Source organism: Lactuca sativa, chromosome 4, assembly GCF_002870075.4.
Source record: "Lactuca sativa cultivar Salinas chromosome 4, Lsat_Salinas_v11, whole genome shotgun sequence".
NCBI classification, from domain to species: domain Eukaryota; kingdom Viridiplantae; phylum Streptophyta; class Magnoliopsida; order Asterales; family Asteraceae; genus Lactuca; species Lactuca sativa.
In genome coordinates this window covers 192,746,205-192,761,410 of record NC_056626.2, presented here as the reverse complement: position 1 = coordinate 192,761,410, position 15,206 = coordinate 192,746,205, and the positions used below count along the sequence as shown (strand labels likewise).

The following is a 15,206-nucleotide window of genomic DNA, read 5'->3' as shown; positions in this document are numbered from 1 at the left end:
ACTAGGATATTCAGTACAAATTTCAGTTCTTTATTTGTCACTAAATCGGTTCTCAGTTCTTCGGTACTCGGTCTGGTACAACTTGATGTTCATCACTAGTCGTTTTAGTGTGAATAACTGAATGAGATAAAATTGTCACATCTAATTTCAAACATAGGGTAATTAGATTAGTTTTTCCCATAAATTATAATTTTTTTCAGACTCATTCTAACAAAAAGGGATAATTTCATATATGTCCTTGTTAAACATCAAAAAATTATATTTACCTAACCTAATATTTAAATTTCATATTTACGCAGCCAAAAATATAAATATCATATTTACTCTTTATAAACTTCAAATGTCATATTTCCCAAAAAAAAAATAACTTTTTTAATAGAGTATTATTGTCTTTAGAAATTCCACAACATCAACTCATTGATAGATATTCAAAATCTCATCTAAAAATTGAAATATATTTTTAGAACAAAACCAAACATGCTCCATGAATTGGTGAATCTGAGTAATCAAAATTATATATGCAACTCTCTGGTTTTGAATTTTGACAACATTAAATCCCACTAAAAGGTAATAAATTAAATGTCCAGTGAATTTAATCTTTTTTCTCAAATCATTCATAAAATCGACTACTTGTTAAAGTCTTACGTAATTCAATTTTAAAGGCATTTTAAAATTTCTCCATTACAATCAAAGTCCTATCAAAATCGTTGATGCTATATGCAAAAATCTCAAACAAAGAAAAATCACTATTCCTATTTCAAAAATCACTTCAACAAGCATTTTTTTAGATGAGTATTTAAAGTTAGAATCAATGTTTCACCATGGCTCCGCTATGGCGCATCATGGCTCCAAAGCTTGTATTTGCCACCAAGCTTTGACAAAATGTTGTCTTAAGTCACATATGTATATAAAAATAAATAATAATAGAAAATACATATGAAATTATTAATTATATACAAAATTGTCGCATTAAGTCATGTTTTACAAACGACATGGCTTGCCACGTCTCAAAAAAACTTTAGATTTGACATTGCCGCCAAGTCACGCCTCACATTATTTAGAACATTGGTTGGAATTAAATATTTATGAAAATGGTATAGTAGTAAATTGATAAATATATGGATTTAGAAAAATTATATATATATATATATATATATATATATATATATATATATATATATATATATATATATATATATATATATATATATGAGAAAAGTGAATATACTCTTAAGGGTATATAAGCTTAGGTACCCAAATTCAACATACCACGTCGTTGGAAAAGTATATATATATATATATATATATATATATATATATATATATATATATATATATATATATATATATATATATATATATATATATACTTTTTAAAGGTTTAAAATAAGATTTTGAACAAATATATATTTTGATGTCTATGAACAATAAGACATTTGAAAGTTTATTAAGATAAAAAACGATTTTGAAAGCTTATGAGTTATAAATATGATATTTTAATTTTTGAGTGGAAAAATGTGATATTTTGATTTTTAACAAAGGACATATAAAAAATATTCCTCCTAACAGAAAAACCATTTAAAAAGTTTAATTGATACATTTATAAAAGTAATTAAATAAAATATCTTATAAATTACGATGAAAATATCCAGTGTTTATACTTGATGTAAACCCACGAGTTTCTAATGTGTCCACGCATATTAACGGCATATGACGTATGTGCCCCTCCAAATAATTCCCAAACATATCAGCGGTGGCGCGTTTTGACCACGCACTCTCGACCTGTGTAGTTCCGTCTTCCATTATAAACATACATCCAGACTATTGTTCATCGATACAGACACGCATTAATGGAAATGATCTCAAATACATACAATCTACTTCTGAAAATTAAAAAAATGGAAAACAGTAAATTGATAGCTACAGTGGCGAGCATATGGATCCAGTGCACCGGCGGTGCCTCCTACACCTTCGGAATCTACTCTGCCGCCCTCAAATCCAGCCAAGGTTACGACCAATCGACTCTCGACACCGTCTCCGTCTTCAAGGACATCGGCGCTAATATCGGAGTTTTAGCCGGTCTCCTCTATCACGCCGTCACTAATAACCACCGCAATTCAACGCCGTCGTCTTCTCGTTTCAAATGCGGACTTCCGATCGTTTACTTGTTTGGAGTGGCTCAGACCTCAGTGCTTCTTCGGTTACATCCTTATGTGGTTGTCCATCACCGGACGCATTCACAAACCGAGCGTTCTGCTCATGTGCATCTTCATGTTCATGGCGTCACACGCTCAGACTTTCTTCAATACCGCAAATATCGTCGTCGCCGTCAGGAATTTTCCAGATTACGGTGGAACAACCATCGGCATTATGAAGGTAACTCATACAATTATCAATCAGGTTCTGCATTTTTACTTACCGGCATGTTTACAGTTTGTTCCGATCAATCAGTTTTTCGTTTGATTCTACATTCCGATGATCGGTGAAATCAAAAGTTAGAGATTAAGGTGAAGGTAAAACCGCCGCGTGAATCATATACTCATACAAAACATTTGAATCAAATGCATTGGAAAGTTGTACCATACGCTTTAAGTTTCATACGATACTACTACATTGAGTACATTCTCAATGTACAAATTTTCATGAACGCTAGCTAAGATGAACAAAAGCTTCATACATCCTACGTAGTATTATCCTAACATCCATTAATTCAATTTTTTGCAGCTTCATGCCATTGATTAACTGTATGAATGTATGATCTTATGAATATGCTCTGTTATAACAGAATTTTGTAATTTTCATTTACTCAGGGCTTTCTCGGTCTAAGCGGAGCGATACTAATACAAATCTACCTGACGTTCTTCGACGGCAAACCAACCAAATTCATACTAATGCTTGCCGTGTTTCCATCTCTCGTCTCCCTCATTCTCATGTTTCTCATTCACGAAAACCCCTCAAACACGACTCACGACAAACATCATCTAAACAAATTCTCACTAGGCGCAATCACCATAGCCGGATATCTAACCATCATACTCTACCTTCAAAACAAATTCGTCTTCTCATCACGGGCTCACGTCATCACAACCATCATTCTTGGTATTCTAATCCTTTTACATCTTCTAATCGCATGCACAGCTCAAACCAACGAACAGCAAGAGGCTACAGAAGCACTGATTGTAGCTTCAGAGAGTCAGGTGGTGGCGAGTAACAGTGGTCCACCGGCGGTGGAATTGAATCTGCTACAAGCAATGACCACCGTCAACTTCTGGCTCCTATTTGCATCCATGGTGTGTGCGATGGGTTCTGGTCTCGCCACCATCAACAACGTAACTCAAATAGGTCAGTCTCTTGAATACTCAACAACCAAAATCAACACAATTTTGTCTCTATGGAGTATCTGGAACTTTCTAGGAAGATTCCGTGGTGGATTTCTGTCTGATTTCTCTTTACACAAGTGGGGCTGGGGGAGACCGATGTTCATCTCGATAACACTATTGGCGATGGTCTTCGGCCATTTGTGGATCGCCTTTGATGGGAATTTGTACTTTGGTACAGCGATTATCGGCATATGTTATGGATCACAGTGGTCTTTGATGCCTACGATTACGTCTGAAATTTTTGGGGTGAAACATATGGGGACAATTTTCAATACCATTGCAGCAGCTAATCCTGTTGGATCGTATATATTGTCTGTGAGAGTGCTTGGAAGCATTTATGATAAAGAAGCAAAAGGAGGGGGTTCCTGCAATGGGATTCATTGCTTTAGGGATTCGTTTTTTGTGTTTGCTGTGGTTTGTGTTTTCGGGATGTTTGTATCTTTGGTGTTGTTTATCAGGACGAAGGGGTTTTATGTGGTGGTTGTGAACAAACGGGCAGAGGCAGAGGCAGTTGAGGTGGAGGTGGAGGAAGAAAGAGAGAGGAGAGTGGGGTTGTACTTTGTAGTTGTGGAGAGGAGAGAAAAAGTTGAGAGATTGATAGAAAATTAGAGAGAATTAATAAATGTTTTGTTTGATAATAATAAAGATACAAAGAAATAGAAAAGAAACTGGTTAATTGATTTTGGTTATTTGACAAGTTTTTCAAGCATCTTATTTGGTTTTATAAGAAGATTTGAATTAAACTAATCACAAAATCACCATCAAATCTTACGATTCAAGTATAATAAAGAAAAAATACCTATTGATTCAATAGTTAAATTTTATGTTAAAAAAATAAGTTAGGGACTAAACAAAAAGTAGGGACTTTCCGAATTGAAAAATTATATATAAAGACATTATATATTGGTTATTCTTTGATTCAATTGTTAAATTTTATGTTTAAAAGATATTTTAAAATATAATTCGGATTGTCACTGGAATGTTTTGTTTCACCTCGTTCTTTGCGACGGACATAAAATTATTATTTTGTCCTTCTTAGTTCTTTTTATTATTAATTTTTTTTACTATTTGTTTTTTCAATTTGTTTGGTTCTTGACGGACATAAAATGAATATTTTATCTTTCCTAATTTCTTTTTATTTTTTTTTTCTAATTATTTGTCTTTTTTTTTTTATTAAACAAATCAATGAAAGGTCTACCACCTATACCCCTCTCAATTTAGAGGATTACTCCTTATAGCTAAACCAAAACCTTAATTGGTTGTTTTGAGATGTAACGAGTTATTCTGCCATAACAAGTGGTACCATATATTTTTGGATTTTAATAAATTGGCTCCAACTTTTGCTCATTCATTTGCGAATATGTTTTCAAACAAAAGTAAAACCCAAGTATTTTCATAAGTACTTATATCTTTCATAAGGAAATAATATCAATATATCTCGCATGCAACCATTATAAATGTCATATTAAAGGACCTTCGTTGTCTACTCACGAATTATAGTTATCTAAGAGGAATTTATACCAAAGGGCCAATGACCTAGCGGTATGGAGTGACCTTCTCATATGAGAGGTCAGGGGTTCAAGTCTCTATGGAGACATAGGTGATTATTTAGGACTAGATTAGTTAATTTGCCGTTTCAAAAAAAAAAAATATCTAAGAGGAATTTATATTACCATATTTACGTGCAACACAATCTAGTTGGACTGATGCATCGGGGTTTGATATAGAATTAATGATTATATGATTGGGCTTCACATCCTTAATATTTGATGCCCATATGTATTTGAGGTTGAGAGTTCAAATTTGAACCTTTTAAATTTGCCTCTTCTAATTATGTCCTATGAATGAGAAGTTTTCATTAGAAATCATTTATAGGCTGGGTTTGCCTCTGTAAATGAGTTTGTATTAGGCGTTATCATTGGAATATTGTGGTTAGACTTCCGCTGAATAGTTTGTCATTAAAAAAAAGTCTATCAATGCAGCAATTGTAAATGTCATGGTATTGGGGCCTATGTGTCTCCCGGCACTATATTCATATTCGCGAGGAATTCTGTTTTGGATGTCGTAGTAAAGATCATAGGCATGTACTCAGATGACGATAGTTGTTATTCGTGAAAAAGCAATATTACCATCTTTTTGCATGCAACTATTATCAATAATGTTCTATCACTATCGTCTATCCAATCGAAGACTACGGTTTTTATTCGCGATAAATTTATATTTTCGTCTTCTTCATGCAACCATTATAAATTATTCACATATTGTAGTTGGTTATTCATAAGAAATTAACGTTACCATCTTTTCCATGCAACTGTTATAAATGTCATATTAATGGACCCTCCTTATCACATTAGGCTCTATGTGTTATTATGAAGAATATAATAAACTATATAGTGGTAGGAATAATAATCTTCGGGTGTTTTGTAGTTTTGCCACAATATTTTTGACCGCTACAGGCGTCACCGCTAAAGAGCGTTGACAATAAAATCAGCTTCGTCTTCACTTTCTTTCCTGATCTACTTTTGTGTTTTCTCTTCTTCTCTCTTCTCTCTGCTAACCACCATCGACCTCATCGGAATTTCACCGAAATATTCGATATTTCACCCCTCTTCCTTTCCATTTCCCCCTTTTTCTTTTCCTTTTCTCTTATTCCAACTAAAATTGTGTTGGTTGACAGAATTTTGAGACCCCCAACGTTCTTGCTGGAGTATACCGCAACCACCACTGTTCATGACGAAATTTTGATAATTTTGATATTTTAGATGTGTAATTGTATGTGTATTTTGTGTTTGTAGATGTGTATATGTATTTGTATGTATATGTATATCTTGAGTGTATTTTTATGTATGTATATGTGTTTTTGTATGATCATTTATATGTATATGTGTATTTTGTATGTAAATTATGTATGTATATGTGTTTTTGTATGTATATGTGTATTTTGTATGTGTATTATGTATACAAATACATATAAGTAACGGCGACGCCATTAGTGACGACATATAGTATTAGCAGCGACACGTCTTTAGTGGCGACAGAAGGTAATAACAGCGACCAAAGGAGCATTAGCAACGAACCAATAGCAACGACCATTTAGCGGCTACAAGTCGCCGCTAAAGGTATTAGCGGCGACATTTTCGACCTTTAACAGCGATGCCTGTGTTGCCGGTAATACTCTAATTTCTTGTAGTAAGGCTCTATGTGTTATTATGAAGAATATAAAAAACTATATAGTGTTAGGAATAATAATCTTCGGGTGATTTGGAGTTTTGCCACAATATTTTTGACCGGTAAAGGCCTCGCCGCTAAAAAGTGTCGACAATAAAATCTGCATCGTCTTCACTTTCTTCCTTGATCTACTTCTGTGTTTTCCCTTCTTCTCTCTTCTCTCTGCTAACTACCATCGACCTCATCGGAATTTCACCGAAATCTTCGATATTTCACCCCTCTTCCTCTCCATTTCCCCCTCCCTCCTTTTTCTTTTCCTTTTCTCTTCTCCCTTCTAAAATTGTGTTGGTTGTCAGAATTTTAAGACCCCCACTGTTCTTGCCGGAGTATACCGCCACCACCACTGTTCATGACGAAATTTTGATATTTTAGATGTGCATTTTTATGTGTATTTTGTGTTTGTAGATGTGGATATGTATTTGTATTTGCATTTGTATGTATATGTGTATCTTGAGTGCATTTTTATGTATGTATATGTGTTTTTGTATGATCATTTATATGCATATGTGTATTTTGTATGTAAATTATGTATGTGTATGTGTTTTTGTATGTGTATTATGTATACAAATGCATATAAATAGTGGCGACGCCTTTAGTGGCGGCATATAGTATTAGCAGCGACACGTCTTTAGTGGCGACAGAAGGCAATAGCGGCGACCAAATGAGCATTAGCGACGAACCAATAACAACGACCCTTTAGCGGCGACCCGTCACCGGTAAAACTCTAATTTCTTGTGGTGAGGCTCTATGTGTTATTATGAAGAATATAATAAACTATATAGTGTTACCAATAATAATCTTATGGTGTTTTGGAGTTTTGCCACAATATTTTTGAAAGTTGACAATTTTGGTCCTTCATAAATAGTATATTTTCTTAGTTTTTTAGTTTTGCCACAAAAGTTTTGAAATTTAGTAGATTTAGTCCCTATAATTTTGTAATGTATAGAAAAGGTCCCTATAAGGGTTTTTATTTTTATTTTTATTTTTCTTTTTTTAATATAAAAATAGTCCATATGTTTAAGATTTTTGTATATTGATAGGTTTGGTCCATTTATAGAAAATAGTTTACAAAAATTGTCCTTGTAATTTACTGACAAGTCCTTATGTAACTTTTTTTAACAAAAACAATATGTCAATCTTTTTAAAAAATTAAAAATAGTCTACCTAACAGAAAAATTACAAAATAGTACATACCTTACAAAAAATTACAAGAGAAGATTGTAATTGCTTCTAATTATAAAATATGGTATAGGATACTATATATATATATATATATATATATATATATATATATATATATATATATATATAGAGAGAGAGAGAGAGAGAGAGAGAGAGAGAGAAAGAGGGAGACAGAGATAGAGAGAGAGAGAGTTTGATATTACACTTAAGTACACTAAACTTAACCTAAATATAATTGATAGTCTAACATTCCCCCGCAAGCCGAGGACGGGAAATGACCTAAAGCTTGGACCGTAGAAACATAAACCTTTGCGTTGAGAGAAGTTTTGTAAAGATATCCGCGACTTGATATTTTATAGATATAAAGTAAATGTTTAGCTTGCCACGAACAACCTTCTTTTTGACAAAGTGGAATCTACTTCAACAAGTTTGGTAAGAACATGAAATACAAGATCTGCAATAAGATATGTAGCACCTAAGTTATCATACCAAAGTGCAGGGGTTGTCTTGATAGAGATGTCGAGTTCATTGAGAAGAACTTCAAGCCACATGAGTTCTGGAACAGTATCAACAAGAGCCTTGTACTCTGATTCAGTAGAAGACCGAGAAACAATATGTTGTTTTCTTATGGTCCATGAGATAAAATTAGAGCCAAAATACATAACGTATTCGTCGATGGACCGACGGTCATTTGGATCCCCCTGCCTAATCAACATTAGAGTAGGCTTCAACAGGGGAAACCTTGTGTTTGCCAAGATGCATCTATGAAAGCTTGAAGCAAGGATCCAGGGTTATGACGGATAAAGAGAACAAATTTTGGCATGCCTTTCAAATATCGTAGAATTCATTTTACCGCAGACCAATAATTTTTAGTTGGTGCATGCTTGAACTTACAAACTTTGTTCACAACAAAGGTCATCTCTCGAAGTGACATATTGAAGGGCTCCAACGGTTTGTCGATCTATATGGTGCCGGATCAGAAAGTAATGGATTGTTAGCAAGGCTCAGTAGTTGAGAAGTGCTCATAGGAGAAGACATTGGTTTGAATTCATCATGATCCAACGGGCACTATTTCAACTCCCTTCTAAATTCTCTTTAGAAATGCATAATTCTTTTAAAGTTTTAATATATCAGAATACTTGTTTAATGGAATCTAAAAGTGAAATATTTACCTTGAACTTTCTCAAAAGTTCTATGATTTTGTGAGCTGAAGAAGGACTTTTGTAGTTTGGAAATTTGAGTTTCAATATGAGGGTTGTTTAATTTTTTCAATAACCTTTGTTGATCTTGGTACTATTATTCTTCGTTTACGCAATACTTGAAGTTGTGCTCCCTCATATATGGCTAGAAGTTTTTGATTATCTCTACCACTTACAGATATCTGAAGGCGAAAAGCTTTTATTTATCTTATTCTAGTATTTGTATGATAAAGCAGTTTTTGTAAGGAGATTTTATATGTCGATTGAAGTAATATTTTATATTATGGTGGTAGTGTATTGTGGTAATTACTATGTTGTTATAGAATGATGAAGCAATGTTTATTTTTATTTCTAGGTTTTTGTTTTCTACTCGGATCATGTCAGCACTACCATACGGACTAGGGGTCAGAACTCAGAATTTGTCTATGTGGCATGCCACATAGACTGCTTAACTAGATATAAAAGATGCAGTAGATAAGAGAGGGCAGTATGGGCAAAGGAAAAAAAAACGTTGGTTAAAGTCCACATAGGCATAAAAGCGTCTTCATCTTTCCACCACAAATTTACAGGGGTTGTGTTCCAAAGCTAATAACGCAGTTATGAGGCAAATTAAAGAAGGAAAATAAAAGAATAACACTCGTTTCATCTCGTTACCACCACCACCACGGAGCATCACATAACGGCTAGGGGGGGTGTTCCCCCCATGGTTACGGCGTGAAGGTGCAGACACGTCGACAATAACGAGCCATAATGTGCCCACACCGGGTAGTCTAAAGGGATACATTTGCAAATAATAATAATAATAATAATAATAATAAAAGATATATAACTACGTACGGTTTGAACTTCTAGCACTAGATAATAAAAACTAGGCCTCACAATCGGGTTGGGTTCGGATTGGCGTGTCACAGGTTGACGGATCAGAAAACAAAAACTCAACCTAATCCATATAATATATGGGTTGGCGGGTCATGGGTTGGTGGGTTGAAAACCTCAACCCGACCAAACCCAACCCAACCCATATAACCCGTTTAAGTATGGGTTCGTGGGTTTACAAGTTAGCGGGTCAAACCCAAGTCATATAACTCGTTTAATAAATAAGCAGTGGACTTTCAAAAATGATGATTTTTAACAAATAGTCATAAAGTGATTAAAGTAATTAATAGAAAAAAAAATTTCAACATAAATTCATAAAATAATTAACATCTAAATAAAATTGAAAAATGAAACACTCATACAAAATGGATACGTTCTTCGTTCATGAGTTGTGGGTATGTTATAATGACATGTGTTTTTCATTTTTTGGTTAAGGCACCGCAAGCACATACGCATATGAAAGAAATACAATGATACAAAATATTACGAATACGAAAAGAAATCAAATTTCATTAATATATATATATATATATATATATATATATATATATATATATATATATATATATATATATATATATATACTAGCCGTCTACCCGCGCAAAGCGGCGGACGGCGAATAATCTGATCTCTTTAGAGTTAAAACCATTTTACGTTCGCTTTGAGAAATGAATATTAAATGACATCTATTTTCAAGAGCATTACCATACCATATTAAGGGGGTGTTTGGCTAAGCTTTTTTAAAACAACTTATTAGGTTCCACATCACTATAAGTTAAAAAAATGTTTGGATTAAAATAACTTATTAAGGTGGGGAACCTCTAATACGTCATTTTTTCATAAGTTACTCTACACTTATTAACTTATAAGCTAATAAACTAATAAGCAATAAGTTTTTTTGCCAAACACCCCCTTAATGGTTATTACTTCTATTTATACATACCCAAACCACTTGTACTGTTTATCGTCCTCTTTTTTTTTTGTTTTCCTTAATTCCTTTATTAATTTAATGTCCTACTAAGTAAAATGCTAAAATATATAAATAATAGTTTATAAAAATAAACCTTTAGAATATCAGGTGTTGTGATTCAAAAGTCGATAAATAAGCCTTTGAGAAGGCCAAAATACTCAGGTGTCAACTTGTTCATTGTGATTTTAAACCAAGTTTGGTCACAAATTAAAACATTTTCAGCGATGGTATGTAATTCAAGGATTCATATTGATTTAGGTTCTCGAAACCTTAAAATATTGAACAAAATCTATATAGAACCTTATAATAAGGACAATAATCACCGTAATCAGGAAGTCCATGTGATTAAACTTGATATTATAATGATCAATGATGAAAAAGGTTTCATTTTTAGACTAAACAAGATGAAAAATATACAAACTACCTTAATCATGTCAAATCTTGTGTTTAACCGTTCTTTATTGCAAAAATAAGATGCAAAAATATACAAACTAATGATAATACAATGCTCTAACTGGCCCTCTTGGTTGAGTTCTTTGAACCTGCAAAGCCAACACATTAAGGAAACATAGTAAAAACCTTTTTAGGAACAAACCTGATATAATAAAGCCTTCACCCAATATATTTATAAGATAAAAATACAAAAAGTTAAAAATGATGAAATCAATTACAAGTAAGGATTAAAGTAAAAACCTATTAAGAAAAAGCCATATGCAGGAGGGATATTTGAATCAACATGTATTTTCTGATGGTTTCAAATTTTGAATTATCCGAAATTCAGGGAAGAAGATAGAATTTGTTGAGAAATATAAGGATTCAAAACACAGGTTAAAATTTAATATTATTTTATTGATGACTACTTGTACTATTAGCTTAATGATTTGAACGTCTTAAAAAAAATAATATTATTATATTCAATATATTTTTAGAAATAGTGAGATTTCTTTTATAAGATAGTAAAGATATATATATATATATATATATATATATATATATATATATATATATATATATATATATATATATATATATATATATATATATATATATATATATATATATGGGTTGGCGGGTTGACCCATGAACCCAAACAGATAGCCCAACCCAACCTATGACGAATTGACGTGTCAAAAATATCAATTAAAACCTGTCTATTTTCAAACTGGATCAGTGTTGGATTACGGATTTAATCGAGAGTTGTCACCCTTAACGACAACCTTAATATACTTCCATGATCAAATTTATTATTAGTCTTTTTGTATTTTATAGGATTTTGAAAGATATTATTGGATTATATTAATTAATTTCATTATTAGTTCTGCAGCTTACACATTTTTCTACATGTTTTAGTTTGGTGAAAGAATGCGTCGTTTACCATGTGCTCATAATAGACTTCACAATAATGTAACAATACAAAGATACCTTTTATATTTTATAAGATTTTGAGAGATATTATTGGATTTTATTAATCTGACATTCTAATTTTGTATATGGATAAATAAATAATGCTAGGGTTATCATGTGAACGAAATAGAAATAGAACAATCATTTAAACAATCCTAGGCTCTTTGTCATTGAATTGTTTACAAGTTCACATTACCATGGCAAAGTTTCAAACAGACATACCGCGTATATCGATATTTTATTTTACTTGCTTTAAAGTTTAAAGTATGCTTATTCATTCACTTTATTTTAATAATGTTGCAAAACTATACATATTATATTTATATAATGAAGTATTTTAATCATATATTGCAAAATATACATGTGTATGGTCGGTAGTTACATAAACTACGAAAGTCAATAAATAGGCTGGCGAGATCTCCTCTTTGAAAGGTCGTGCGTTCTACAACATGCCATTGATCCAGATGTCTATCCGCTCTTCCACTCCCATTATAAAGGAGCATAAATCATAATCACTACACGCACGTTTGACGGAGTAGACCTATAAAGGTAACAAATCAAAAATGGAAAACAGCAAATGGATAGCTACGGTGGCGAGCATATGGATTCAGTGCAGCTGCGGTGCTTCCTACGCCTTCGGAATATACTCCGCAGCCCTCAAATCCAGTCAAGGTTACGATCAATCAACTCTCGACACCGTCTCCGTTTTCAAAGACATCGGCGCTAACATCGGAGTTTTATCCGGTCTGCTCTACCACGCTGTCACCGATCACAAACGCGGTGCACCTCCGTCGTCGTCTCGTTTTGGATCCGGTCTTTCATTGGTTTACTTGGCCGGAGCAATTCAGTTCTTTGCTGGTTACTTCCTTATGTGGTTATCCGTTACCGGAGTCATTGAAAAGCCTCATGTCTCCCTCATGTGCTTCTTCATGTTCATGGCGGCTCACGCACAGACCTTCTTCAACACCACAAATGTCGTCGTCGCCGTTCAGAACTTCCCCGATTACAGTGGAACCACCGTTGGCATTATGAAGGTAATATGATTTTCTTGTTTGATCATGCATTTGAAAAAGGAAGAATGAACAATTGTACTGAAGTAGTAAATTATTTCTTCAAATTTGTAAGGGATTTCTTGGTCTGAGTGGAGCGATATTGATCCAAATCTACCAGACGCTATTTGATGGCAACCCAAGCACTTTCCTGCTGATGCTCGCTGTGTTTCCGGCTGCTGTGTCTCTTCTACTTATGTCTTTGATTCATGTAAACCCATCGAACACAACCAACGACAAACACCATTTGAATGGCTTTTCGTTGATCGCTCTAGCAGTTGCTGCATATTTAATGATCATAATTATCTTTCAAAACATGTTTTTAATCCCATCATGGGTTCACATCGTTACAACCGTCGTTCTTCTGATGCTGGTGTCTTCACCTCTTCAAGTTGCGGTCTCAGCTCAAAGAAAGGAAAAACAACCGCCGTCACCCGCCATGGCTCCGTTGATTGTAGCTTCTGACAAGGAAGGAGGCGTTGAAATGAATCTGGTGCAAGCGGTGGGAACTGTCAACTTCTGGTTACTGTCTGTAGCGATGATGTTTGGGATGGGATCGGGAATGGCGACGATCAACAATATAAGTCAGATAGGCGAGTCTCTCGACTACTCAACTTTTCAGATCAATGCGATGGTTTCTCTATGGAGCATATGGAACTTTCTTGGCCGATTTGGTGGTGGTTTTGTGTCTGATGTGTTTCTACACAGATACGGATGGGGGAGACCATTGTTTATCTCGCTGACACAAGCTGCCATGGTCGCCGGCCATTTGATCATCGGGTCAGGTGGGAATTTGTACATTGGTACAGTGATCGTGGGCATTTGCTATGGATCACAGTGGTCTTTGATGCCTACAATCACTTCGGAGATCTTTGGAGTGAAGCATATGGGGACGATTTTCAACACAGTAGCTGCGGGTAATCCCATCGGGTCGTATATACTTTCTGTGGGAGTGATAGGTAGGATTTACGACATGGAAGCTGAAGCAGGAGGAGGAGGATCTTGCCATGGGATTCATTGCTTTATGGTTTCGTATTTTGTGTTTGCTGGGGTTTGTGTTTTTGGGTTTCTTGTTTCGTTGGTGTTGTTTTTTCGAACAAGAGGGTTCTATGCGTTGATTTTACAAAGACGATCGAAGCAACTTCTGGTATAGCTAGAAGGAATGGAGGTGGTTTTTGCTGTACATGTATGTTCGAATCGAGTCTGTTATGCTTTCATCCTCATTCACTTTTTACACAACATAAATGAAACTCGAATTTGTAGTCTGTAGAACGAATTGTTAAACATAATAGTTTTTGAAATCAAGATATAGAAACAGATGGATCGCTATATGAACAGTGCGACAGGAGAGAATGTGTTGATCACGTAATAATTAGAATATCAGACAGTAGTTGAAGAGTATCATCTAGTGGCTGTTAAAGTTGGTTAGACTCATTGTAACAACCTCGAATATACTTCTCTCTATATATTTGTAAATCTTTTGCTCAGCTCTCATTGAAAGATGATAAAAGTCCACACTTTTGCAAATCTCTTCATGGTAATTTTTCTTCTTGATTTGATTCCATTCTTAGGATCATTCATAATCAATTGATTTCTTATGATTCAAATTTGATTGTTGCAATTATATTTCTTGGAATTCAGTTCTTTTGTTTTAATCTCGTTAAACAATATTTGTACAAATTTTCTCTTTCGAAGTTGTTTCAATCAGTTCTTCATACCTATAGATTTATTATAAATTTGCGCTCAAATGTCAGCATCAGAAAGGGAAGATCCGATTACAAGAAGACGCATCAGTGAATTCCCAGTAACAAATATCAGTAATTTTGTTTCTACAAAAGTTAATTGTAAAAATTACTTTGTTTGGAGACATCAATTTGAAACAATTCTTCAAACTCTAGATCTAGAGTCTTATGTTGAT

At 33.9% G+C, this 15,206-nt stretch overlaps 1 protein-coding gene and 1 pseudogene across 1 annotated transcript; both read left to right on the top strand.

Moving 5' to 3' along the window:
- The first annotated feature begins 1,566 nt into the window (after positions 1-1,566).
- LOC111882145 (protein NUCLEAR FUSION DEFECTIVE 4-like) lies at positions 1,567-4,178 on the top strand (annotated as a pseudogene).
- Positions 4,179-12,718: 8,540 nt separating this feature from the next.
- On the top strand, positions 12,719-14,553 carry LOC111882128 (protein NUCLEAR FUSION DEFECTIVE 4-like). The gene is made up of 2 exons (XM_023878492.3): positions 12,719-13,273; positions 13,365-14,553. The coding sequence occupies exons 1-2, from the start codon at positions 12,803-12,805 to the stop codon at positions 14,439-14,441; spliced, it is 1,548 nt and encodes a 515-aa protein (XP_023734260.1). The 5' UTR covers positions 12,719-12,802; the 3' UTR covers positions 14,442-14,553.
- Positions 14,554-15,206: the final 653 nt, after the last annotated feature.

What these genes read in the sequence shown, in the direction of transcription:
- LOC111882128 (XM_023878492.3), top strand. Translation starts at nt 12,803, where the DNA reads ATGGAAAACAGCAAATGGATAGCTACGGTGGCGAGCATATGGATTCAG. An exon ending in CCACCGTTGGCATTATGAAG is followed by an intron (nt 13,274 to 13,364) that starts GTAATATGATTT and finishes CAAATTTGTAAG; the next exon opens with GGATTTCTTGGTCTGAGTGG.